This window comes from Mobula hypostoma, chromosome 31 (assembly GCF_963921235.1).
Source record: "Mobula hypostoma chromosome 31, sMobHyp1.1, whole genome shotgun sequence".
NCBI classification, from domain to species: domain Eukaryota; kingdom Metazoa; phylum Chordata; class Chondrichthyes; order Myliobatiformes; family Myliobatidae; genus Mobula; species Mobula hypostoma.
In genome coordinates this window covers 2,061,089-2,086,539 of record NC_086127.1, presented here as the reverse complement: position 1 = coordinate 2,086,539, position 25,451 = coordinate 2,061,089, and the positions used below count along the sequence as shown (strand labels likewise).

The 25,451-nt window shown below is 46.9% G+C and overlaps 1 protein-coding gene across 5 annotated transcripts in view; it reads left to right on the top strand.

Annotated features, from left to right (window-relative positions):
- LOC134339972 (uncharacterized) overlaps positions 1-21,502 on the top strand; it is a 52,370-nt gene extending 30,868 nt beyond the window's left edge. For all 5 annotated transcript variants that reach the window (XM_063036802.1, XM_063036801.1, XM_063036798.1 and 2 more), the window contains 11 exons: positions 342-611; positions 2,611-2,757; positions 6,132-6,404; positions 9,617-9,763; positions 10,867-11,139; positions 13,391-13,537; positions 15,130-15,276; positions 16,383-16,656; positions 18,357-18,503; positions 20,051-20,197; positions 21,302-21,502. In XM_063036802.1, coding sequence (XP_062892872.1) covers positions 342-611; positions 2,611-2,757; positions 6,132-6,404; positions 9,617-9,763; positions 10,867-11,139; positions 13,391-13,537; positions 15,130-15,276; positions 16,383-16,656; positions 18,357-18,387 — 1,709 coding nt within the window. In that variant the 3' untranslated portion in view covers positions 18,388-18,503; positions 20,051-20,197; positions 21,302-21,502. The remainder of the gene's footprint in view (positions 1-341; positions 612-2,610; positions 2,758-6,131; positions 6,405-9,616; positions 9,764-10,866; positions 11,140-13,390; positions 13,538-15,129; positions 15,277-16,382; positions 16,657-18,356; positions 18,504-20,050; positions 20,198-21,301) is intronic.
- Positions 21,503-25,451: the final 3,949 nt, after the last annotated feature.

The window sequence follows — 25,451 nt, the reverse complement described above, 5'->3', positions numbered from 1 at the left end:
TTTAATAAGTGATTCCAACCTAGTTAAAGATTATAATCAACCGTGGTCAAAATGTTGCAGTTAATACCAAGATCACCATTCCTTCAGTTTGGGTATGTCGAGAGAGAGCGAAGCAGAGAAAGAGAGAAAGAGTGAAAGACATGAAGAGAGGGAGAGGCAGCAACGTGTCGCCTTCCTCTAGATCAGATGGCTATTTGCTTCTCCGGTCCAAACGATACATTATAGATTTTAGATAATGTATAGATTAGAGATTAAAGATTGCAAGTCCGATTATCATTCTCTGCTACCATTTTTTAATCCAGACATTATTCCATTATTGACTGTAACATTTTCTTTTACAGCGTGTGACATGAACATTAGCAAAACGGCGACAGAGTGTAATAGAGGTACAATAGAAAAAAGCCCCATCGGTAATGAATCTGCCAGAACAAAGTTTCAAAATAAGGAAACGGTAGAAGATAATGTAGGCAAAGCGAAAGCAAGACTCATCAAAGATGAGCACTGCGCCGGTAACGAAACTAGGAGGAATAGAATGGAAATAACGAATAAAGATCTGGCAACTAGCGTACAAGAGGACATACCAGGCACATCGGAGAGAAGCTTGACACTGGGTAAGTTTGTTTTAATCCAGTACTGTATTTCTCCGTCCATTCCGATTCCGATAGGCGGTAGATTCAGGGGGAAAAAAAAACATTAGAAATTAACGACTGGTGGGGCTCCGCGGACACACAACTCTTTGTCGTCAGCATGGTCTCAACATGAAATGATGGCACTCGTTACACAGAGAAGCCTTCTGGTATTTCAATTTCGCTTCGTAATTCGGCAACTGCAGTCTTTTTTTATTTAACGTTATACAACGTTACAGGCCATTACTCCTCAGGAAATAGGAGGGTTACATTTTTAATTGGTGCATGGACTGATCCTTTTCGTCACTGAATCCATTTTCAAGGCGTACGAGCAACCTCATATTCAGTCTGGCTAACGTCCCAGCCGATGACTGCACATTGATTTCTGCTTCCGGTTAAAAAAAAAATAATAATATTTTCTTCGCCCATGTTTTCTAGGTTTATTTATCACCCCAGTCTCCTTCCTTCCCTTTTCACCTGCCTATCACTTCCGCCTCACCCTCACACCTCCATCTCCTTAACCCAGTCGTTCTCTTTCTTCCAATACGCCCTTAGAAGATTGTCATGTTCCAGTAAATTTCTTTCTCTCCAGCCCTTTTACTTTCGGATACCCCTGTCTTCACATACCGACGTTCAGACAGGCCTCCCTCTACTCTACCCGACATTATTTCTCTGAGATCTTGCCAATCCCTTTCTAGTCCTGACGACATGTCTCCATCCAAAACATCGTTTCCCTCAATGTTGCTAGGCCTGCTATATTCCTGAAGCACATTGTTTCTGTTTCTCAATGAGGAAAGTTATTAAGAGGTAATTGAGAACAATAGCATAACAAAAGTATTCACAAAGAAAATATCATATATATTGATCAAAAATTTAATGATGTACTTATTTACTTGTTTACTTATTTCTCTGTCTGAGTCTCTATCTACCTACCTACCTATCTATCAATTTATTTATTTATCGATTCACATGGGCTATAGAGCCGTTCATCTATTATATATATATATATAGACATTTTGACGTGAGATTGTGCACTTCCCTACCGTATCAGATGTTACGAGACAGCGGCTGTGAAGGCGTACTTGGTCTGTGACTGGGCAGAAATCGTGGGATTACAGATATTTGGAATGGAAATTTGAAAGCCAGAGGGTGTGATAGGCGTTGGTCTCTGATAAAGTGTTGCTCGATGCATAAAGCCAACGTTTTTACAGGCGTTGCCCAGATGTGTAACTCTAAATTGCTCGGTGGAAGAATGTGTGGTAATCCCTATTCTAGTCACCCCTGTCAAAAGCGTCCACTAATCGATCTCGAGAAATACATCTTATTGGACTACGGTTAATGGTTTAGCCATCTCCGTTCAATGCATTCAAGCTTGTTGCAGCTTCCAATGATATAAGTAAGCGATGGTAGAAGAGAGACAGAAAGAGAGGGGGAGGGAGAGAGAGGACAGCGGGGCGAGTGTGTGTGTGTGTGTGTCTGGGGTGGGAGTGGAGAGAGAGAGAGAGAGAGAGAGAGAGAGATCGCGTGTGTGTGTGTGAGAGAGAGAGAGAGAGAGAGAGAGAGATGAATAAGAATAAATTAATTACTCCTAGATCACGATGCGTAAGGCGGCATCTGTGATCCAATACAACGCTCTTTGTTGCCCCGGTAGTGTCTTGACGATAAATTCTGACACTCTTGGAACAGATTGAAATTTTGCACTTGGCCTCTTCCTTCACATTTCGGCATTTGCGGTCTCTTGTTTTTGAGGGTTACTGCACTTTGACATGTCTTCCTGATCCAGTGGGTACGCAGAGATTTCAATGGAATAGAGTACTTATTTGGTTGTACTTTATATCCAGTTGTCTCTCTGCAGCCTGATTTCCATGGCTGAAACATGACTTAAGACTATACGCCCCGCGGACGCCCCCTCTTTATCAGACAGCGAGGAATTTCAAATTAGCTGACAGTATTAATTCTTGTTCCCATCCCTGAACCTACACAGAAGGAAAAGGGCACCATGCCACTGGAAGTGAACCAGAGGGACGTTTGTCAGAGAGTATTACACTACAAACTATAGAAACTAAAGAAGAAACTGAAGGCAAGGCGCAAAAAGTACCTGCTGAAGATGACCACCGTGGTGATATTGAAGGTGAGTGGGGAATGGTTGTGGAAACGGACTCTGCCGATGAAGTGCAGTTTACCTTCCGGATTCTGTGCCTATTTATCGATCTATCAAAATGACACCGGATTAATTTGCACGTGAAATTTCCGTGACATCCCGTTCACATATAATGACTTCATTTTTCGCGCAGTCCAGTGTTTCGTTTTACAGAAAACAAAAAACCGTAAAAAATATAGCATTTTTCATCTCAATCACTCTTGTAGAGTCTTTATTTTTGTTTTATAACAGACTGCAGCATATTTTCGGCTCATTCTTGCTGAGAGAGACCACAAAGAACAGACAGTACCAGTTCGAAACGTGGGTTGTAAGGCATGCTAGCATGATCTTGAAAGTACAGGTACAATCGAAAAATTAGGTGGAAGAAAAAGATTCTGTGTATTTATGTCACGATAACAATATTTTTGGACAAGGTCGGAATCAGAGGTAGACTAATCAAAGCAACAATAAGACGCAAAATTTATTAATTATAGGCTCCTGTTAATTTCGGTTTTCTAATGTAGTGTCAGGCAGATTAAGAGATAACAGTAATTCGATGATAGATCGTTCTCTGAACAATGGGAAATTGAGAGATGCGGTGATCTGTCAGAGTAGTTCTGCAACACATCGTCGACAGACCGTAGCTATACCTCTGACTCAATCAGACAGTATTGAATGAGATTTATTCCCTACTCTTGTTAAAATTGTCCTCTAAACTCACTTTGTATGTTGACGCGCAGGACATATAAAATCGGCAAGACGACAGTGAAAGAGAAATTCGAGTTTATGGCCTTGTGCACAGATACATGTACACGCGAACGAAATCTAAGTTATACAAAAAACAGAATGCTACCGGCAGCGTTTCAGGCACAGTAGATTAGAAGAGTACAATTAACATAAAATGATATATCTCGGGCTTGAATCTATGGTTCTCGCTACTACCAGAATAATACAACCTGCCTCCGCATCAGGTAGCCATTCAATTCACCAGACAATAGTTTATACCAGATAGATTAAGTATCTCATTGGCGCAAGTCCAATATTACTCCCTACACCCGTTGACAGATATAGACTCTATAGAAGATAATCCATTGTTGGATTTTTAATTTATCTGCAGGGACTGTTAGGACGACTCGCGAAATAGCGACAGAACAAGAATCAGATATTAAACAACAAGGTGCCAGCGGAAATGAAACTAGTACAGGCAGGAGACTAACTACAGAAACTCCAGGAAATAACGCAGACTACACGAAAAGAGAACCCGCCGAATTTAGGAACTGCGCTGGCAACGAAAGTGAGAAGAATCTTCGGGAAGTTATGGCGAACGGTCCGACAGCATACCGACAAAGAAACACCTGACGAAGAAAGAATGAGAGGGGGTGATTTATTTTCAACATGGGCTATCTATGTTTCGATGCCCACTCTATCTCAGGGTGGCGTTAGATTATGTGAACACCAAGAACTATACTGCGTGTGGAGCGCCACAGCACAGTCACCATTTTAAGGGCAATTTGTCGTGAACGCGTGCATTTCCTTACCGTGTCAGATGTTATGAGAGAGCGGCTGTCAAGGCGTATTTAGTCGGAGAGTGGGGAAAGCTTGTGGGATTACTAATAATATAAGTGGAGAATTGAAAGCCAGATCTTGTGATCAGCGTTGATCTCTGATGAATTGTTGCTCGATGCATAAAGACAACGTTTTACACGCATTGCCTAAATGAGTAACTCTAAGTTGTTCGGTGGAAGAATGTGTGATAATCTCTATTCTATTCACCTCTGTCAAAAGCGTCCCCTGATCGATCGCGAGAAATATTATTTATTGGACGACAGCTAATAGTTTAGCCATCCTCCCTTCAATTCATTGAATCTGATTGCATCTACCAATGATATAAGTGAGCGATAGTAGGGGAGAGAGAGAAAGAGAAGGGGAGGTTGAAAGAGAGTTGTCGGGAGAGTGGGGGAGAAAAAGAGATAGAGAGAGAGAGAGAGGGAGAGGAAGAGGAAGAGAGAGACAGAGAGAGATAGAGAGAGAGAGAGACAGAGACAGAGAGAGAGAAATATATATAGAGAGAGGGGGGATGAATAAGAATAAATTAATTACTCCTAGATCACGATGCGTAAGGCGGCATCTGTGATCCAAAACAACTCAATTTGTTGTTCCGGCAGTGTCTTAACGATAAACTCTGACACTCTCGGCACAGATTGAAATTTTGCAGTTGGCCTGTTTCTTCATATTTCGGCATTTGCGGTCTCTTGTTTCGGAGGGTTACGGCACCTCGACCGGTCTTCCTGACCCAGTGGGTAAGCAGAGATTTCGATGGAATGGAATACCTATTTGGTCGTCCTTTATATCCAGTTATCTCTTTGCCCCCTGACTTCCATGGCTGAACCATGACTTAAGACTCTACGCCCCGTGGACGCCCCCTCTTTATCGGTCAGAGAGGAATTTCCAAGTAGCCAGCAGTATTAAATCTTGTTCCCATCCCTGAACCTAAACTGAAAGAAAAGAGGACCACGACAGTGGAAGTGAACTAGAGGGATGTTTGTCAGAGAGTATTACACTATAAACTATAGAAACTAAAGAAAAAACAGTGGCCAAGACACAAAAAGTACCTGCTGAAGATGACCACCGTGGTGATAAAAAAGTTGAGCGGGGAATGGTTGTGGAATAGGACTCTGCTAATGAAGTGCAGATTACTTTCCGGATTGTATGCCTATTTATCGATCTATCAAAATGAATTATAGGCTGCTGTTAATTTCCGTTTTCTAACATAGTGTCATGCACATTAAGACAGACAGTAAATCGATGATAGATCGTTCTCTGAACAATGGGAAATTCAGAGATGCGGTGATCTGTCACAGAGTAGTTGTGCAACACTTCGCAGACAGACTGTAGCTATACCTCGGACTCAATCAGACAGGATTTAATGGGATTTATTCCCTACTCTTGCTAAAATTGTCCCCTAAACTCACTTTGTATGTTGACGCGCAGGACATGTAAAATCGGCAATACGAAAGTGAAAGAGAAATTCGAGTTCATGGCCTTGTGCACAGATACATGTACACGCGAACGAAATCTAAGTTATACAAAAAATAGAATGCTACCGGCAGCGTTTCAGGCACAGTAGATGAGAATAATACAATTAACATGAAATGAAATATCTCGGGCTTGAATCTATGGTTGTCGCATCTACTACAATAATACAACCTGCCTCCGCATCAGGTAGCTATGCAATTCACCAGACAATAGTATCACATGAGATTAAGTATCACATTGTCGCAAGTCCAATACTACTCCCTACACCCGATGACAAATATAGACTCCAGAGAAGTTAAACCATTGTTGGATTTTTAATTTATCTGCAGGGACTGCACGGACGACTGGCGACAAACCGACGGAACTGGAAGCAGATAATAAACAACAAGGTGCCAGCGGAAATGAAACTAGTACAGGCAAGGGACTAAATACAGAAACTGAAGAAAATAACGCAGACTACACGAAAAGGGATCCCGTCGACATTAGAAACTGCGCTGGCAACGAAAGTGAGAAGAATCTTCGGGAAGATATGGGGAACGATCGGGCAGCATACCGACAAGAAGAAAACACACGAACATCTGAGGAAGAAAGAATGAGAGAGGGTGAGTTTATTTTCAACATGGGCTACCTATGTTTCCATGCCCACTCTATTTCAGGGTGCGTTTGTTTATGTGAACACGAAGAACTACACTGCGGGTGGAGCACCACAGGACAGTCACCATTTTCAGGGCATTTTGACGTGAACGTGTGCATTTTCCTACCGTGTTAGATGTTCCGAGAGAGCGGCTGTCAAGGCGTATTTAGTCGGAGACTCGGCAAAGCTTGTGGGATTACTAATATTGTGAATGGAAAATTGCAAGCCAGAGGGTGTAATCAGCGTTGATCTCTGGTGAATTGTTGCTGGATGCATAAAGACAACGTTTTTCACACGAATTGCCCAGATGTGTAACTGTCATAAGGGCACGGCTGGGAACGGACCCAAGTGCAAGACACAGACATTTAAGTACTAGAGACAGGACTAGGATACAGGGCGATGGCAAGGACATGGACAAGAAAACCAGGAACCTGGAACAGGACTGGACTAAAGAGCCAGGAGACCGGGCTTGGACTCCGAGCCAGAGACTGGACAAGGACCCAGTAACTGGGTCTTGCCTCTGGCTCGGACCCCAGAACTGGGCAAGAACGAGCCTTGGCAGGCAGGTAGGATGAGGCTGGAATCTTCAGGCTAGAAATTAGAGGCTAGAGACTTGGATTGGCATGGCAAGATGCTCGAGGCTACAGATTTGGCTCGATTTGGCCAGACACTCGAAGCTGGAGACTTGGCTTAGCTTGGTTTGGCAAGAGGGAAGAGCTAGAGGCTAGAGACTTGGCTTTGCTTGGCAAGAGGCTAGAGACTTGCTTTGGCTTGGAAAGATCCTAGAGGGTATGGGCTGGATTCCACAGGCTCGAGGCTAGGCAATAGACGAGGCGAGGCTTGGCAGGGTGCTGGAGACTTGAGGCGAGGCGAGGCTGGAGGCTGGAGACTTGAGGCGAGGCGATTCTGGAAGCTGGAGACATCAGGCGAGGCGAGGCTGGACGCTGGAGGCTGGAGGCTTGAGACTTGAGGCAAGACTGGAGGCTGGAGGCTTCAGACGAGGCTGGACGCTGGAGGCTGGAGGCTTGAGACTTGAGCAAGACTGGAGGCTGGAGGCTTCAGACGAGGCGAGGCTGGAGGCTGGAGGCAGCTACTTGAGGCAAAGCTGAGGGTTGGAGGCAGGAAACTTGACGCGAGACGAGGCTGGAGACTGGAGACATGAGGCGAGGCTTGGCAGGCTCCCCCTGGGCAGGGCACGGAACACCACCCGACAGAGGGAAGGGACAGGAAGGGACAAAAACAACCCCAGGTAACGGCAAGACGGCCTGGCTTATATACCTAATACCTGGCTACAATACCTAATATTGTGAATGGAAAATTGCAAGACAGAGGGTGTAATCAGCGTTGATCGCTGATGAATTGTTGCTGGATGCATAAAGACAACGTTTTTACACGCATTGCCCAGATGTGTAACTGCCATAAGGGCACGGCTGGGAACGGACCCAAGTGCAAGACACAGACACTTAAGTACTAGAGACAGGACTAGGATACAGGTCGATGGCAAGGACATGGACAGGAACATCAGGAACCTGGAACAGGAGTGGACAGAAGAGTTAGGAACCCGGGATAGGACTCCGAGCCAAAGACTGGACAAGGACCCAGTAACTGGGTCTTGCCTCTGGCTCGGACCGCAGAACTAAGCAAGGACGAGGCTTGGCAGGCAGGAAAGACGGGGCTGGAGCCTTCAGGCTAGAAGCTAGAGGCTTGGCAATATGCTCGATGCTAGAGATTTGGCTTGGCTTGGCTGGAGGCTAGACACTTGGCTTTGCTTGGCAAAAGGCTAGAGACTTGGTTTGACTTGGCAAGAGGCTAAAGGGTAGAGGCTGGATTCTACAGGCTGGCGGCTAGGCAATACACGAGGCGAGGCTTGGCAGGAGTCTGGAGACTTGAGGCGAGGCGAGGCTGGAAGCTGGAGGCTGTAGGCTTGAGGCGAGGCGAGGCTGGAGGCAGGAGACTTGAGGCGAGGCGAGACTGGAGGCTGTCGAATTGAGGCGAGGCGAGGCTGGAGGCTGGAGACCAGGCGAGGCAAGGCTGGAGGCTGGAGGCTTGAGAATTGAGGCAAGGCTGGATGCTGGAGGCTTGAGACGAGACGAGGCGAGGCTGGAGGCTGGAGGCTGGTACTTGAGGCGACACTGGAGACTGGAGACATGTAACGAGGCCTGGCATGCTCCTCCTGGGCAGGGCGCGGATCACCACACGACAGAGGGAAGGGACAGGAAGGGACAGAAACAGCCCCAGGTAACGGCAAGACGGCCTGGCTTACCTGGGCGGAGACAAGGGACAGGAATGGACCGAGCTAACCCCAGGTAACGGCAAGACGGCCTGGCTTACCTGGCAGGAGGCAACGGACCGGAAGGGAGCTAGGTACAGTGTGGCTCAAGGGCCAGGCAGAGGGTGTGATCAGCGTTGATCTCTGTTAAGTTGTTGCTGGATGCATAAAGCCAACGTTTTTTACACGCATTGCCCTGATGTCCAACTCTAAATTGTTCGTTGGAAGAACGTGTGATAATCCCTATTTATTCACCTCTGTCAAAATCGCCCCCTCATAAATCAGGAGAAATATACGCTATTAGACTACGGCCAATAGTTTAGCAATCCTCCCTTCAATTAATTGAAGCTTGTTGCACCTTCCAGTGATATAAATGAGCGATAGTAGAGAGGAGAGAAAAAGAGAGGGGGAGGCAGAAACAGAGTTGCATGGAGAGAGTTGGAGAGAAAGAGAGAGAGAGAGAGAGAGAAAGAGAGAGAGAGAGAGAGAGATGAATGAGAATAAATACATTACTCCCAGATCGCTATGCGTAATCGGCATCTGTGATCGAAAACAACGCTCTTTGTTGCCCCGGCAGTGTCTTGACGATAAATTCTGACAATCTCGGCACAGATTGATATTTTGCAGTTGGCCTCTCCCTTCACATTTCGGCATTTGTGGTCTCTTTCTTTCTGAGGGTTACTGTACTTCGACCGGTCTTCCTGACCCAGTGGGTACACAGAGATTTCAATGGAATAGGGTAGTTATTTGGTTGTACTTTATATCCAGTTGTCTCTTTGCAGTCTGATTTCCATGGCTGAAACATGACTTAAGACTATACGCCCCGCGGACGCCCCCTCTTTATCAGACAGCGAGGAATTTCAAATTAGCTAACAATATTAATTCATCTTCCCATCCCTGAACCTACACAGAAGGAAAAGGGCACCATGCCACTGGAAGTGAACCAGAGGGAAGTCTGTCAGAGAGCATTACACTACAAACTATAGAAACTAAAGAAGAAACTGTAGGCAAGGCGCAAAAAGTACCTACGGAAGAGGACTACCGTGGTGATAATGAAGGTGAGTGGGGAATGGTTGTGGAAACGGACTCTGTTAATGAAGTGCAGTTTAATTTCCAGATTGTGTGCCTACTTATCGATCTATCAAAATGACACCGCATTAATTTACACGTCAAATTCCGTGACAAGCCGTTCATACATAATGACTTAATATTACGCGCAGTCAAGTGTTTCGTTTTACATAAAACAAAACAGAGCACAAATGTAGCATTTGCCATTGCAATCACTCTTGTAGAATCCTTATTTTTATTTTATAAAAGACTGCCGCATATTTCCGGCTCATTCTTGCTGAGAGAGACCACAGAGAATAGACATTAAGAGCTCGAAACGTGGGTTGTAAGGCACGCCAACATGAACTTGAAAATACAAGTGCAGTCGAAAAATTAGATGGAAGAAAAAGAAGCTGTGTATTTATGTCAGAATAACAACATTTTTGGAGGAGTTCGGAATCAGAACTAGAGTAATCAAAGCAACAATAAGACGCAACATTTATGAATTATAGGCTGCTGTTAATTTCCGTTTTCTAATGTAGTGTCAGGCAGATTAAGCGATGATAGTAAATCGATGATAGATCTTTCTCTGAACAATGGGAAATTGAGAGATGCGGTGATCTGTCACAGAGTAGTTGTGCGACACATCGTCGACAGACCGTAGCCATACCTCGGACTCAATAAGACAGGATTTAATGTGATTTATTCCCTACTGTTGTTAAAATTGTCCTCTAAACTCACCTTGTATGTTGACGTGCAGGACATGTAAAATCTGCAAGACTACAGTGAAAGAGAAATTTGTACATGTACAAGCGAACGAAATCTAAGTTATACAAAAAACAGAATGCAACCGGCAGCGTTTCAGTCACAGTAGATTAGAACAGTACAATTAACATAAAATGAACTATCTCGGGCTTGAATCTGTGTTTCTCGCATCTCCCAGAATAATACAACCTACCTCCGCATCAGGTAACCATTCAATTCACCAGACAATAGCGTATCCCAGATAGAATAGTATCTCATTGCCGCAAGTCCAATACTACTCCCTACACCCGTTGACAGATATAGACTCAATAGAAGTTAATCCATTGTTGGATTTTTAACTTATCTGCAGGGACTGTTCGGACGACTCGCGAAATAACGACAGAACAGGAATCAGATATTAAACAACAACGTGCCAGCGGAAAAGAAACAAGTACAGGCAAGGGACTAAATACAGAAACTGCAGAAAATACCGGAGATTACACGAAAGGAGAGCCCGCCGAAGTTAGGAACTGCGCTGGCAATGAAAGTGAGAAGGATATTCTGGAAGTTATGGGGAACGATCCGACAGCAAGCCGACAAGAAGAAATCACACGCACACCAGAGGAAGAAAGAATGAAGGGGGGTGAGTTTATTTTCAACATGACTTACATATGTTTCCATGCCCACTCTATTTCAGGGTGGCGTTTGTTTATGTGAACACGAAGAACTACACTGCCGGCAGAGCGCCACAGGACAGTCACCATTTTTAGGGCATTTTGACGTGAACGCGTGCATTTCTCTAACGTTTCATATGTTATGAGAGAGCGGCTGTCAAGGAGTATTAGTCGGAGACTGGGCAAAGCCTGTGGGATTACTAATATTGTGAATGGAAAATTGCAAGACAGAGGGTGTAATCAGCGTTGATCTCTGATGAATTGTTGCTGGATGCATAAAGACAACGTTTTTACACGCATTGCCCAGATGTGCAACTGTCATAAGGGCACGGCTGGGAACGGACCCAAGTGCAAGACACAGACACTTAAGTACTAGAGACAGGACTAGGCTACAGGTCGATGGCAAGGACATGGACGGGAACATCAGGAACCTAGAATAAGATTGGACCAAAGAGCTAGGAGTCCCGGATAGGACTCCGAGCAAAAGACTGGACAAGGACCCAGTAACTGGGTCTTGCCTCTGGCTCCGACCGCAGAACAAAGCAAGGACAAGGCTTGGCAGGCAGGCAGGACGGGGCTGGAGCCTTCAGGCTAGAATCTAGAGGCTTGGCAATATGCTCGATGCTAGAGGTTTGGCTTGGCTTGGCTGGAGGCCAGGCACTTGGCTTTGCTTGGAAAAAGGCTAGAGACTCGGTTTGACTTGGCAAGAGGCTAAAGGGTAATGGCTGGATTCTACAGGCTCGCGGCTAGGCAATACACGAGGCGAGGCTTGGCAGGAGTCTGGAGACTTGAGGCGAGGCGAGGCTGGAGGCTGGAGGATGGAGGCTTGAGGCGAGGCGAGGCTCGAGGCTGGAGACTTGAGGCGAGGCGAGGCTGGAAGCTGGATACTTGAGGCGAGGCAAGGCTGGAGGCAGGAGACTTGAACGAGCCGAGGCTGGAGGCTGGAGACTTGAGGCGAGGCGAGACTGGAGGCTGTCGAATTGAGGCGAGGCGAGGCTGGGGGCTGGCGACCAGGCGAGGCAAGGCTGGAGGCTGGAGGCTTGAGAATTGAGGCAAGGCTGGATGCTGGAGGCTTGAGACGAGGCGAGGCTGGAGACTGGAGGCTGGTACTTGAGGCGACGCTGGAGGCTGGAGGCAGGAGACTTGAGGCGACCGAGGTGGAGACTGGAGACATGTAACGAGGCCTGGCATGCTCCTCCAGGGCAGTGCGCGGATCACCTCGACAGAGGAAAGGGACAGGAAGGGACAGAAACAACCCAGGTAACGGCAAGACGGCCTGGCTTACCTGGGCGGAGACAAGGGACAGGAATGGACCGAGATAACCCCAGGTAACGGCAAGACGGCCTGGCTTACCTGGCGGCAGGAGGCAACGGACCGGAAGGGAGCTAGGTACAGTGTGGCTCAAGGGCCAGACAGAGGATGTGATCAGCGTTGATCTCTGATAAGTTGTGGCTGGATGCATAAAGCCAACGTTTTTTACACGCATTGCCCTGATGTCCAACTCTAAATTGTTCGTTGGAAGAACGTGTGATAATCTCTATTCTATTCACCTCTGTCAAAATCGCCCCATCATAAATCAGGAGAAATATAATCTATTAGAGTAAAGCAAATAGTTTAGCAATCCTCCCTTCAATTAATTGAAGCTCGTTGCACCTTCCATTGATTTCAGTGAGCGATAGTAGAGGGGAGAGAGAAAGAGAGGAGGAGGCAGAAACAGAGTTGCATGGAGAGAGTTGGAGAGAAAGAGAAAGAGAGAGAGAGAAAGAGAGAGAGAGAGAGAGAGAGAGAGAGAGAGAGAGATGAATGAGAATAAATACATTACTCCCAGATCGCTATGCGTGATCGGCATCTGTGATCGAAAACAACGCTCTTTGTTGCCCCGGCAGTGTCTTGACGATAAATTCTGACACTCTCGGCACAGACTGATACTTTGCAGTTGGCCTCTTCCTTCATATTTCGGCATTTGCGGTCTCTTTCTTTCTGAGGGTTACAGTAATTCGACCGGTCTTCCTGACCCAGTGGGTACGCAGAGATTTCAATGGAATAGGGTAGTTATTTGGTTGTAGTTTATATCCAGTTGTCTCTCTGCAGCCTGATTTCCATGGCTGAAACATGACTTAAGACTATACGCCCCGCGGACGCCCCCTCTTTATCAGACAGCGAGGAATTTCAAAGTAGCTAACAGTATTAACTCTTGTTCCCATCCCTGAACCTACACAGAAGGAAAACGGCACCATGCCACTGCAAGTGAACCAGAGGGAAGTTTGTCAGAGAGTATTACACTACAAACTATAGAAACTAAAGAAGAAACTGAAGGCAAGGCGCAAAAAGTACCTACGGAAGAGGACTACCGTGGTGATAATGAAGGTGAGTGGGGAATGGTTGTGGAAACAGACTCTGCTAATGAAGTGCAGTTTAATTTCCGGATTGTGTGCCTACTTATCGATCTATCAAAATGACACCTCATTAATTTACACGTGAAATTCCCGTGACATGCCGTTCATAAATAATGACTTAATTTTACGCGCTGTCCAGTGTTTCTTTTTACATAAAACAAAGCAGCGTACAAATGTAGCATTCTTCATCGCAATCACACTTGTAGAGTCTTTAGTCAAACGCACACCAGAGGAAGAAAGAATGAGGCGGGGTGAGTTTATTTTCAACATGGGCTTCCTATGTTTCCATGCCCACTCTATCTCAGTGTGGCGTTAGATTATGTGAACACGAAGAACTACACTGCGGGTGGAGCGCCACAGCACAGTTATCAATTTTAGGGCATTTTGACGTGAACGCGTGCACTTCTCTAACCTTCATATGTTACGAGAAACGGTTGTCAAGGCGTAAGTAGTCGAAGACTGGGCAAAGCTTGTGGGATTACTAATATTGTGAATGGAAAATTGCAAGATAGAGGGTGTAATCAGCGTTGATCTCTGATGAATTGTTGCTGGATGCATAAAGACAACGTTTTTACACGCATTGCCCAGATTTGTAACCGTCATAATGGCACGGCTGGGAACGGATCCAAGTGCAAGACACAGACCGTGAAGTACTAGCGACAGGACTAGGGTACAGGGCGGTGGCAAGGACATGGACAGGAAAACCAGGAACCTGGAACAGGACTGGACAAAAGAGCTAGGAGCCCGGGCTTGGACTCCGAACTTGATACTGGACAAGGACCCAGTAAATGGGTCTTGCCTCTGACTCGGACCGCAGAACTAGGCAAGGACGAGGCTTGGCAGGCAGGCAGGACGGGGCTGGAGTCTTCAGGCTGGAAGGTAGAGGCTAGACCCTTGGATTGGCTTGGCAATATGCTCGATGCTAGAGATTTGGCTTAGCTTGGAGGGAGGCTAGAGGCTAGAAACTTAGCTTGACTTGTCAAGAAGTTAAAGAGTAGAGGCTGGAGTTTACAGGCTCGGGGCGAGTCAATACACGAGGCGAGTCTTGGCAGGAGGTTGAAGACGAGGCGAGGCGAGGCTAGAGGCTGGAGGTTGGAGACGAGGCGAAGCAAGGCTGGATGCTGGAGACTTGAGGCGAGCAGAGGCTGGAGGCAGGAGACTTGAGGCGAGGCAAAGCTGGAGGCTACAGACGAGGCGAGGCCAGGCTGGAGGCTGGAGGCTTGAGGCGAGGCGAGTTTGGAGGCTGGAGGCTGGAGGCTTGGGCGAGTCTGGAGGCAGGAGACTAGAGGCGAGCAGAGGCTGGAGGCAGGAGACTTGAGGCGAGGCAAAGCTGGAGGCTACAGATGAGGCGAGGCCAGGTTGGAGGCTGGAGACTTGAGGCGAGGCGAGGCTGGAGGCTTGAGGCTGGAGACTTGAGGCGAGGCGAGGCTGGAGGCAGAAGACTTGAGGCGAGGCAAAACTGGATGCTGGAGACTTGAACGAGCCGAGGCTGGAGGCTGGAGACTTCAAATTTTAAAGTAGCTAACAGTATTAATTCTTGTTCCCATCCCTGAACCTACACAGAAGGAAATGGGCACCATGCCAGTGGAAGTGAACCAGAGGGATGTTTGTCAGAGAGTATTACACTACAAACTATAGAAAGTAAAGAAGAAACAGTTGGCAAGGCGCAAAAAGTACCTGCTGAAGATGACCACCGTGGTGATAATGAAGGTGAGCGGGGAATGGTTGTGGAAACGGACTCTGCCAATGAAGTGCAGTTTAATTTCCGGATTGTGTGCCCATTCATCGATCTATAAAAATGACACCGCATTAATTTACACGTGAAATTACCGTGACATGCCGTTCATACATAATGATTTAATTTTACGCGCAGTCAAGTGTTTCGTTTTACATAAAACAAAACAGAGCATAAATGTAGCATTTGCCATCGCAATCACTCTTGCAGAGTCTTTATTTTTATTTTATAACAGACTGCAGCATATTTCCGGTTCATTCTTTCTGAGAGAGACCACAGAGAATAGACATTAAGAGCTCGAAACGTTGGTTGCAAGGCACGCCAACATGAACTTGAAAATACAAGTGCAGTCGAAAAATCAGATGGAAGAAAAAGAAGCTGTGTATTTATGTCAGGATAACAACATTTTTGTAGGAGTTCGGAATCAGAACTAGAGTAATCAAAGCAACAATAAGACGCAATATTTATGAATTATAGGCTGCTGTTAATTTCCGTTTTCTAATGTACTGTCAGGCAGATTAAGCGATGATAGTAAATCGATGATAGATCGTTCTCTGAACAATGGGAAATTGAGAGATGCGGTGATCTGTCACAGAGTAGTTGTAGAACACATCGTCGACAGACCGTCGCCATACCTCGGACTCAATAAGACAGGATTTAATGTGATTTATTCCCTACTGTTGTTAAAATTGTCCTATAAACTCACTTTGTATGTTGACGCACAGGACATGTAAAATCGGCAAGACTACAGTGAAAGAGAAATTTGTACATGTACAAGAGAACGAAATCTAAGTTATACAAAAAACAGAATGCAACCGGCAGCGTTTCAGTCACAGTAGATTAGAACAGTACAATTAACATAAAATGAACTACCTCGGGCTTGAATCTGTGTTTCTCGCATCTCCCAGAATAATACAACCTACCTCCGCATCAGGTAGCCATTCAATTCACCAGACAATAGCGTATCCGAGATAGGTTAAGTATCTCAGTGCCGCAAGTTCAATACTACTCCCTACACCCGTTGACAGATATAGACTCAATTTTTAGTTAATCCATTGTTGGATTTTTAATTTATCTGCAGGGACTGTTCGGACGACTCGCGAAATAGCGACAGTACAGGAAACAGATATTAAACAACAACGTGCCAGCGGAAATGAAACTAGTACAGGGAAGGGACTAAATACAGAAACTGCAGAAAATACCGGAGATTACACGGAAGGAGAGCCCGCCGAAGTTAGGAACTGCGCTGGCAACGAAAGTGAGAAGGATCTTCTGGAAGTTATGGGGAACGATCCGACAGCAAGCCGACAAGAAGAAATCACACGCACACCAGAGGAAGAAAGAATGAGGGGGGGGTGAGTTTATTTTCAACATGGCTTACATATGTTTCCATGCCCACTCTATCTCAGGGTGGCATTTGTTTATGTAAACACGAAGAACTACACTGCGGGTAGAGCGCCACAGGGCAGTCACTGTTTTTAGGGCATTTTGACGTGAACGCGTGCATTTCTCTAACGTTTCATATGTTATGAGAGAGCGGCTGTCAAGGCGTATTAGTCGGCGACTGGGCAAAGCTTGTGGGATTACTAATATTGTAAATGGAAAATTGGAAGACAGAGGGTGTAATCAGAGTTGATCTCTGATGAATTGTTGCTGGATGTATAAAGACAACGTTTTTACACGCATTGCCCAGATGTGTAACTGTCATAAGGGCACGGCTGGGAACGGACCCAAGTGCAAGACACAGACACCTAAGTACAAGAGACAGGACTAGCATACTGGTCGATAGCAAGGACATGGACAGGAACATCAGGAACCTGGAACAGGACTGGAGTCTACAGGCTCGAGGCTAGGCAATACACGAGGCGAGGCTTGGCAGGAGGTTGAAGACTTGAGGCGAGGCGAGGCAAAGCTGGAGGCTACAGACGAGGCGGGGCCAGGCTGGAGGCTGGTACTTGAGGCAAGGCGAGGCTGGAGACAGAAGATATGTGACGAGGCTTGGCAGGCTCCCCCTGGGCAGGGCGCGGATCAACACCCGACAAAGGCAAGGGACAGGAAGGGACAGAAAGAACCCCAGGTAACGGCAAGACGGCTTGTCTTACCCGGGCTGAGACAAAGGACAGGAAGGGACCGAGCCAACTCCAGGTAACGGCAAGAAGCCTGGCTTACCTGGCCAGAGGCAACGGACCGGGAGGTAGCTAGGTACAGTGTGGCTCTAAGGCTAGACAGACGGTGTGATCAACGTTGACCTCTGACAAGTTGTTGCTGGATGCATAAAGCCAAAGTTTTTTTTTTTTTTTTTTACACGCATTGCCCTGATGTGCAACTCTTAATTGTTCGTTGGAAGAACGTGTGATAATCCCTACTCTATTCACCTCTGTCAAATTTGTCCCTTCATCAATCCCGAGAAATATAAGCTATTGGACTGCAGACAATAATTTAGCCATCCTCCCTTCAATTCATTGAAACTTGTTGCACCTTCCAGTGATATAAGTGAGCGATTGTAGAGGGGAGAGAGAAAGAGAACGGGAGGCAGAAAGAGAGTTGCATGGAGAGAGGTGGAGAGAAAGAGAAAGAGAGAGAGAGAGAGAGAGAGAGAGAGAGAGAGAGAGAGAGAGAGGGAGAGAGAGATAGATGAATAAGAATAAGTTCATTACTCCCTGATCGCAATGCGTAATCGGCATCTGTGATCGAAAACAACGCTCTTTGTTGCCCCGGCAGTGTCTTGACGATAAATTCTGACACTCTCGGCACAGACTGATACTTTGCAGTTGGCCTCTCCCTTCATATTTCGGCATTTGCGGTCTCTTTCTTTCTGAGGGTTACTGTACATCGACCGGTCTTCCTGACCCAGTGGGTACGCAGAGATTTCAATGGAATAGGGTAGTTATTTGGCTGTACTTTATATCCAGTTGTCTCTCTGCAGCCTGATTTCCATGGCTGAAACATGACTAAAGACTATACGCCCCGCGGACGCCCCCTCTTTATCGGACAGCGAGGAATTTCAAATTAGCTAACAGTATTAATTCTTGTTCCCATCCCTGAACCTACACAGAAGGAAAAGGGCACCATGCCACTGGAAGTGAACCAGAGGGACGTTTGACAGAGAGTATTACACTACAAACTATAGAAACTAAAGAAGAAACTGAAGGCAAGGCGCAAAAAGTACCTACGGAAGAGGACTACCGTGGTGATAATGAAGGTGAGTGGGGAATGGTTGTGGAAACGGACTCTGTTAATGAAGTGCAGTTTAATTTCCAGATTGTGTGCCTACTTATCGATCTATCAAAATGACACCTCATTAATTTACACGTGAAAATCCCGTGACATGCCGTTCATAAATAATGACTTAATTTTACGCGCAGTCCAGTGTTTCTTTTTACATAAAACAAAACAGCGTACAAATGTAGCATTCTTCATCGCAATCACTCTTGTAGAGTCTTTAGTCAAACGCACACCAGAGGAAGAAAGAATGAGGCGGGGTGAGTTTATTTTCAACATGGGCTTCCTATGTTTCCAGGCCCACTCTATCTCAGTGTGGCGTTAGATTATGTGAACACGAAGAACTACACTGCGGGTGGAGCGCCACAGCACAGTTACCAATTTTAGGGCATTTTGATGTGAATGCGTGCATTTCTCTAACGTTCATATGTTACGAGAAACGGCTGTCAAGGTGTAAGTAGTCGAGGACTGGGCAAAGCTTGTGGGATTACTAATATTGTGAATGGAAAATTGCAAGACAGAGGGTGTAATCAGCGTTGATCTCTGATGAATTGTTGCTGGATGCATAAAGACAACGTTTTTACACGCATTGCCCAGATTTGTAACCGTCATAATGGCACGGCTGGGAACGGATCCAAGTGCAAGACACAGACCGTGAAGTACTAGCGACAGGACTAGGGTACAGGGCGGTGGCAAGGACATGGACAGGAAAACCAGGAACCTGGAACGGGACTGGACAAAAGAGCTAGGAGCCCGGGCTTGGACTCCGAGCCTGATACTGGACAAGGACCCAGTAAATGGGTCTTGCCTCTGACTCGGACCGCAGAACTAGGCAAGGACGAGGCTTGGCAGGCAGGCAGGACGGGGCTGGAGTCTTCAGGCTGGAAAGTAGAGGCTAGACATTTGGATTGGCTTGGCAATATGCTCGATGCTAGAGATTTGGCTTAGCTTGGAGGGAGGCTAGAGGGTAGAAACATAGCTTGACTTGGCAGGAAGCTAAAGAGTAGGGGCTGGAGTTTACAGGCTCGGGGCGAGTCAATACACGAGGCGAGGCTTGGCAGGAGGTTGAAGACGAGGCGAGGCGAGGCTGGAGGCTGGAGGTTGGAGACGAGGCGAAGCAAGGCTGGAGGCTGGAGACTTGAGGAGAGGTGAGGCTAGAGGTTGGAGGTTGGAGACGAGGCGAAGCAAGGCTGGATGCTGGAGACTTGAGGCGAGCAGAGGCTGGAGGCAGGAGACTTGAGGCGAGGCAAAGCTGGAGGCTACAGACGAGGCGAGGCCAGGCTGGAGGCTGGAGACGAGGCGAGGCGAGGCTGGAGGCTGGAGGCTTGGGCGGGCTGGAGGTAGGAAACGAGGCGAGGAGAAGCTGGAGGCAGGAGACTTGAGGCGAGGCAAAGCTGGTGGCTATAGACGAGGCGAGGCCAGGTTGGATGCAGGAGACTTGAACGAGCCGAGGCTGGAGGCTGGAGACTTCAAATTTCAAAGTAGCTAGCAGTATTAATTCTTGTTCCCATTCCTGAACCTACACAGAAGGAAATGGGCACCATGCCAGTGGAAGTGAACCAGAGGGATGTTTGTCAGAGAGTATTACACTACAAACTATAGAAACTAAAGAAGAAGCAGTTGGCAAGGCGCAAAAAGTACCTGCTGAAGATGACCACCGTGGTGATAATGAAGGTGAGCGGGGAATGGTTGTGGAAACGGACTCTGCCAATGAAGTGCAGTTTAATTTCCGGATTGTGTGCCCATTTATCGATCTATCAAAATGACACCGCATTAATTTACACGTCAAATTCCCGTGACAAGCCGTTCATACATAATGACTTAATATTACGCGCAGTCAAGTGTTTCGTTTTACATAAAACAAAACAGAGCACAAATGTAGCATTTGCCATCGCAATCACTCTTGTGGAATCCTTATTTTTATTTTATAAAAGACTGCAGCATATTTCCGGCTCATTTTTGCTGAGAGAGACCACAGAGAATAGACATTAAGAGCTCGAAACGTGGGTTGTAAGGCACGCCAATATGAACTTGAAAATACAAGTGCAGTCGAAAAATTGGATGGAAGAAAAAGAAGCTGTGTATTTATGTCAGGATAACAACATTTTTGGAGGAGTTCGGAATCAGAACTAGAGTAATCAAAGCAACAATAAGACGCAACATTTATGAATTATAGGCTGCTGTTAATTTCCGTTTTCTAATGTAGTGTCAGGCAGATTAAGCGATGATAGTAAATCGATGATAGATCTTTCTCTGAACAATGGGAAATTGAGAGATGCGGTGATCTGTCACAGAGTAGTTGTGCAACACATCGTCGACAGACCGTAGCCATACCTCGGACTCAATGAGACAGGATTTAATGTGATTTATTCCCTACTGTTGTTAAAATTGTCCTCTAAACTCACCTTGTATGTTGACGCGCAGGACATGTAAAATCGGCAAGACTACAGTGAAAGAGAAATTTGTACATGTACAAGCGAACGAAATCTAAGTTATACAAAAAACAGAATGCAACCGGCAGCGTTTCAGTCACAGTAGATTAGAACAGTACAATTAACATAAAATGAACTATCTCCGGCTTGAATCTGTGTTTCTCGCATCTCCCAGAATAATACAACCTACCTCCGCATCAGGTAACCATTCAATTCACCAGACAATAGCGTATCCCAGATAGATTAGTATCACATTGCCGCAAGTCCAATACTACTCCCTACACCCGTTGACAGATATAGACTCAATAGAAGTTAATCCATTGTTGGATTTTTAACTTATCTGCAGGGACTGTTCGGACGACTCGCGAAATAACGACAGAACAGGAATCAGATATTAAACAACAACGTGCCAGCGGAAAAGAAACAAGTACAGGCAAGGGACTAAATACAGAAACTGCAGAAAATACCGGAGATTACACGAAAGGAGAGCCCGCCGAAGTTAGGAACTGCGCTGGCAATGAAAGTGAGAAGGATATTCTGGAAGTTATGGGGAACGATCCGAAAGCAAGCCGACAAGAAGAAATCACACGCACACCAGAGGAAGAAAGAATGTATGGGGGTGAGTTTATTTTCAACATGTCTTACATATGTTTCCATGCCCACTCTATTTCAGGGTGGCGTTTGTTTATGTGAACACGAAGAACGACACTGCCGGCAGAGCGCCACAGGACAGTCACCATTTTTAGGGCATTTTGACGTGAACGCGTGCATTTCTCTAAGTTTCATATGTTATGAGAGAGCGGCTGTCAAGGAGTATTAGTCGGAGACTGGGCAAAGCCTGTGGGATTACTAATATTGTGAATGGAAAATTGCAAGACAGAGGGTGTAATCAGCGTTGATCTCTGATGAATTGTTGCTGGATGCATAAAGACAACGGTTTTTACACGCATTGCCCAGATTTGTAACCGTCATAATGGCACGGCTGGGAACGGATCCAAGTGCAAGACACAGACCGTGAAGTACTAGCGACAGGACTAGGGTACAGGGCGGTGGCAAGGACATGGACAGGAAAACCAGGAACCTGGAACAGGACTGGACAAAAGAGCTAGGAGCCCGGGCTTGGACTCCGAGCCTGATACTGGACAAGGACCCAGTAAATGGGTCTTGCCTCTGACTCGGACCGCAGAACTAGGCAAGGACTAGGCTTGGCAGGCAGGCAGGACGGGGCTGGAGTCTTCAGGCTGGAAAGTAGAGGCTAGACATTTGGATTGGCTTGGCAATATGCTCGATGCTAGAGATTTGGCTTAGCTTGGAGGGAGGCTAGAGGATAGAAACATAGCTTGACTTGGCAGGAAGCTAAAGAGTAGGGGCTGGAGTTTACAGGCTCGGGGCGAGTCAATACACGAGGCGAGGCTTGGCAGGAGGTTGAAGACGAGGCGAGGCGAGGCTGGAGGCTGGAGGTTGGAGACGAGGCGAAGCAAGGCTGGAGGCTGGAGACTTGAGGAGAGGTGAGGCTAGAGGCTGGAGGTTGGAGACGAGGCGAAGCAAGGCTGGATGCTGGAGACTTGAGGCGAGCAGAGGCTGGAGGCAGGAGACTTGAGGCGAGGCAAAGCTGGAGGCTACAGACGAGGCGAGGCCAGGCTGGAGACTGGAGACTTGAGGCGAGGCGAGGCTGGAGGCTGGAGGCTGGAGGCTTGGGCGAGGCTGGAGGCAGGAGACTTGAGGCGAGGAGAAGCTGGAGGCAGGAGACTTGAGGCGAGGCAAAGCTGGAGGCTACAGACGAGGCGAGGCCAGGTTGGAGGCTCGAGACTTGAGGCGAGGCGAGGCGAGGCTGGAGGCTGGAGGCTAGAGACTTGAGGCGAGGTGAGGCTGGAGGCTGGAGACTTGAGGCGAGGCGAGGCTGGAGGCTGGAGACTTGAGGCGAGGCGAGGCTGGAGGAAGGAGACTTGAGGCGAGGCAAAACTGGATGCTGGAGACTTGAACGAGCCGAGGCTGGAGGTTGGAGACTTCAAATTTCAAAGTAGCTAGCAGTATTAATTCTTGTTCCCATCCCTGAACCTACACAGAAGGAAATGGGCACCATGCCAGTGGAAATGAACCAGAGGGATGTTTGTCAGAGAGTATTACACTACAAACTATAGAAACTAAAGAAGAAGCAGTTGGCAAGGCGCAAAAAGTACCTGCTGAAGATGACCACCGCGGTGATAATGAAGGTGAGCGGGGAATGGTTGTGGAAACGGACTCTGCCAATGAAGTGCAGTTTAATTTCCGGATTGTGTGCCCATTTATCGATCTATAAAAATGACACCGCATTAATTTACACGTGAAATTACCGTGACAAGCCGTTCATACATAATGATTTAATTTTACGCGCAGTCAAGTGTTTCGTTTTACATAAAACAAAACAGAGCACAAATGTAGCATTTGCCATCGCAATCACTCTTGTGGAATCCTTATTTTTATTTTATAAAAGACTGCAGCATATTTCCGGCTCATTCTTGCTGACAGAGTCCACAGAGAATAGACATTAAGAGCTCGAAACGTGGGTTGTAAGGCACGCCAACATGAACTTAAAAATACAAGTGCAGTCGAAAAATTAGATGGAAGAAAAAGAAGCTGTGTATTTATGTCAGGATAACAACATTTTTGGAGGAGATCGGAATCAGAACTAGAGTAATCAAAGCAACAATAAGACGCAACATTTATGAATTATAGGCTGCTGTTAATTTCCGTTTTCTAATGTACTGTCAGGCAGATTAAGCGATGATAGTAAATCGATGACCGATCGTTCCCTGAACAATGGGAAATTGAGAGATGCGGTGATCTGTCACAGAGTAGCTGTGCAACACATCGTCGACAGACCGTCGCCATACCTCGGACTCAATGAGACAGGATTTAATGTGATTTATTCCCTACTGTTGTTAAAATTGTCCTCTAACCTCACCTTGTATGTTGACGCGCAGGACATGTAAAATCAGCAAGACTACAGTGAAAGAGAAATTTGTACATGTACAAGCGAACGAAATCTAAGTTATACAAAAAACAGAATGCAACCGGCAGCGTTTCAGTCACAGTAGATTAGAACAGTACAATTAACATAAAATGAACTACCTTGGGCTTGAATCTGTGTTTCTCGCATCTCCCAGAATAATACAACCTACCTCCGCATCAGGTAGCCATTCAATTCACCAGACAATAGCGTATCCCAGATAGATTAGTATCTCATTGCCGCAAGTCCAATACTACTCCCTCGGACGAGACTTGGCAGGCAGGCAGGACGACGCTGGAGTCTTCAGGCTAGAATCTGGAGGCGAGAGACTTGGATTGGCTTGGCAAGAGGATCGAGGCTAGAGACTTGGTTTGCCTTGGAGACAGACTCGAGGCCAGAGACTTGGCTTGGCTTGGAGACAGGCTGGAGCGTAGAGACTTGGCTTGGCTTGGCAAGAGGCTAGAGGCTAGAGGCTAGAGACTTGCCTTGACTTGGCAAGAGGCTAGAGGCCAGAGACTGGATTCTACAGGCTCGAGGCTAGGCAAGAGACGAGGTGAGGCTTGGCAGGAGGCTGGAGACTTGAGACTAGAGCTGCGGCCGGAGGATGGTGGCTTTGGACTTGAGGCGAAGCAAGGCTGGATGCTGGAAGCTGGAAACCTGAGGCGAGGCCAGGCTGGAGGCTGGAGACTTGAGGCGAGTCGAGGCTTGCGCCTACACACTTGAGCTGAGGCTACGCTGGAGGCCGGAGACAAGGCGAGACGGGGCTGGAGGCTAGAGAATTGAGGCGAGGCGAGGCTGGATGCTGGAGTTTTGAGGCGAGGCGAGACTGGAGGCTGGAGGCTGAAGGCTTGAGACTTGAGGCAAGGCTGGAGGCTGGGGGCTTGAGATTTGAGGCGAGGCTGGAGGATGGAGGCTGGTACTTAAGGTGTAGCTGGAGGCTGGAGACATGAGGCGAGTCTTGACAAGCTCCTGCTGGCAGGGTGCGGATCACCACTCGACAGAGGCAAATGACAGGAAGGGACAGAACCAACCCCAGGTAACGGCAAGACGGCCTGGCTTACCTGGGCGGAGACAAGGGATAGAATGGGACCGAACAAACCCCAGGTAACGGCAAGAGGGCCTGGCTTACCTAGGCGGAGGCAAGGGAAAGGAAGGGAGCTAGGTACAGTGTACCTCCGCCACCAGACAGTGGGTGCGATCAGCGTTGATCTCTGATAAGTTGTTGCAGGATGCATAAAGCCAGCGTTTTTTACACGCATTGCCCTGATGTGCAACTCTACGTTGTTCGTTGGAAGAACGTGTGATAATGCCTATTCTATTCACCTCTGTCAAAAGCGTCACCTCATCGATATCGAGAGATATAATTTATTGGACTACAGCTAATAGTTTAGCCATCCTCCCTTCAATTTATTGAAGCTCGTTTCAGCTTCCAGTGATATAAGTGAACGGTAGTAGAGGAGAGAGAGAAAGAGAGGGGGAGGCATAAAGAGAGTTATATGGAGAGAGG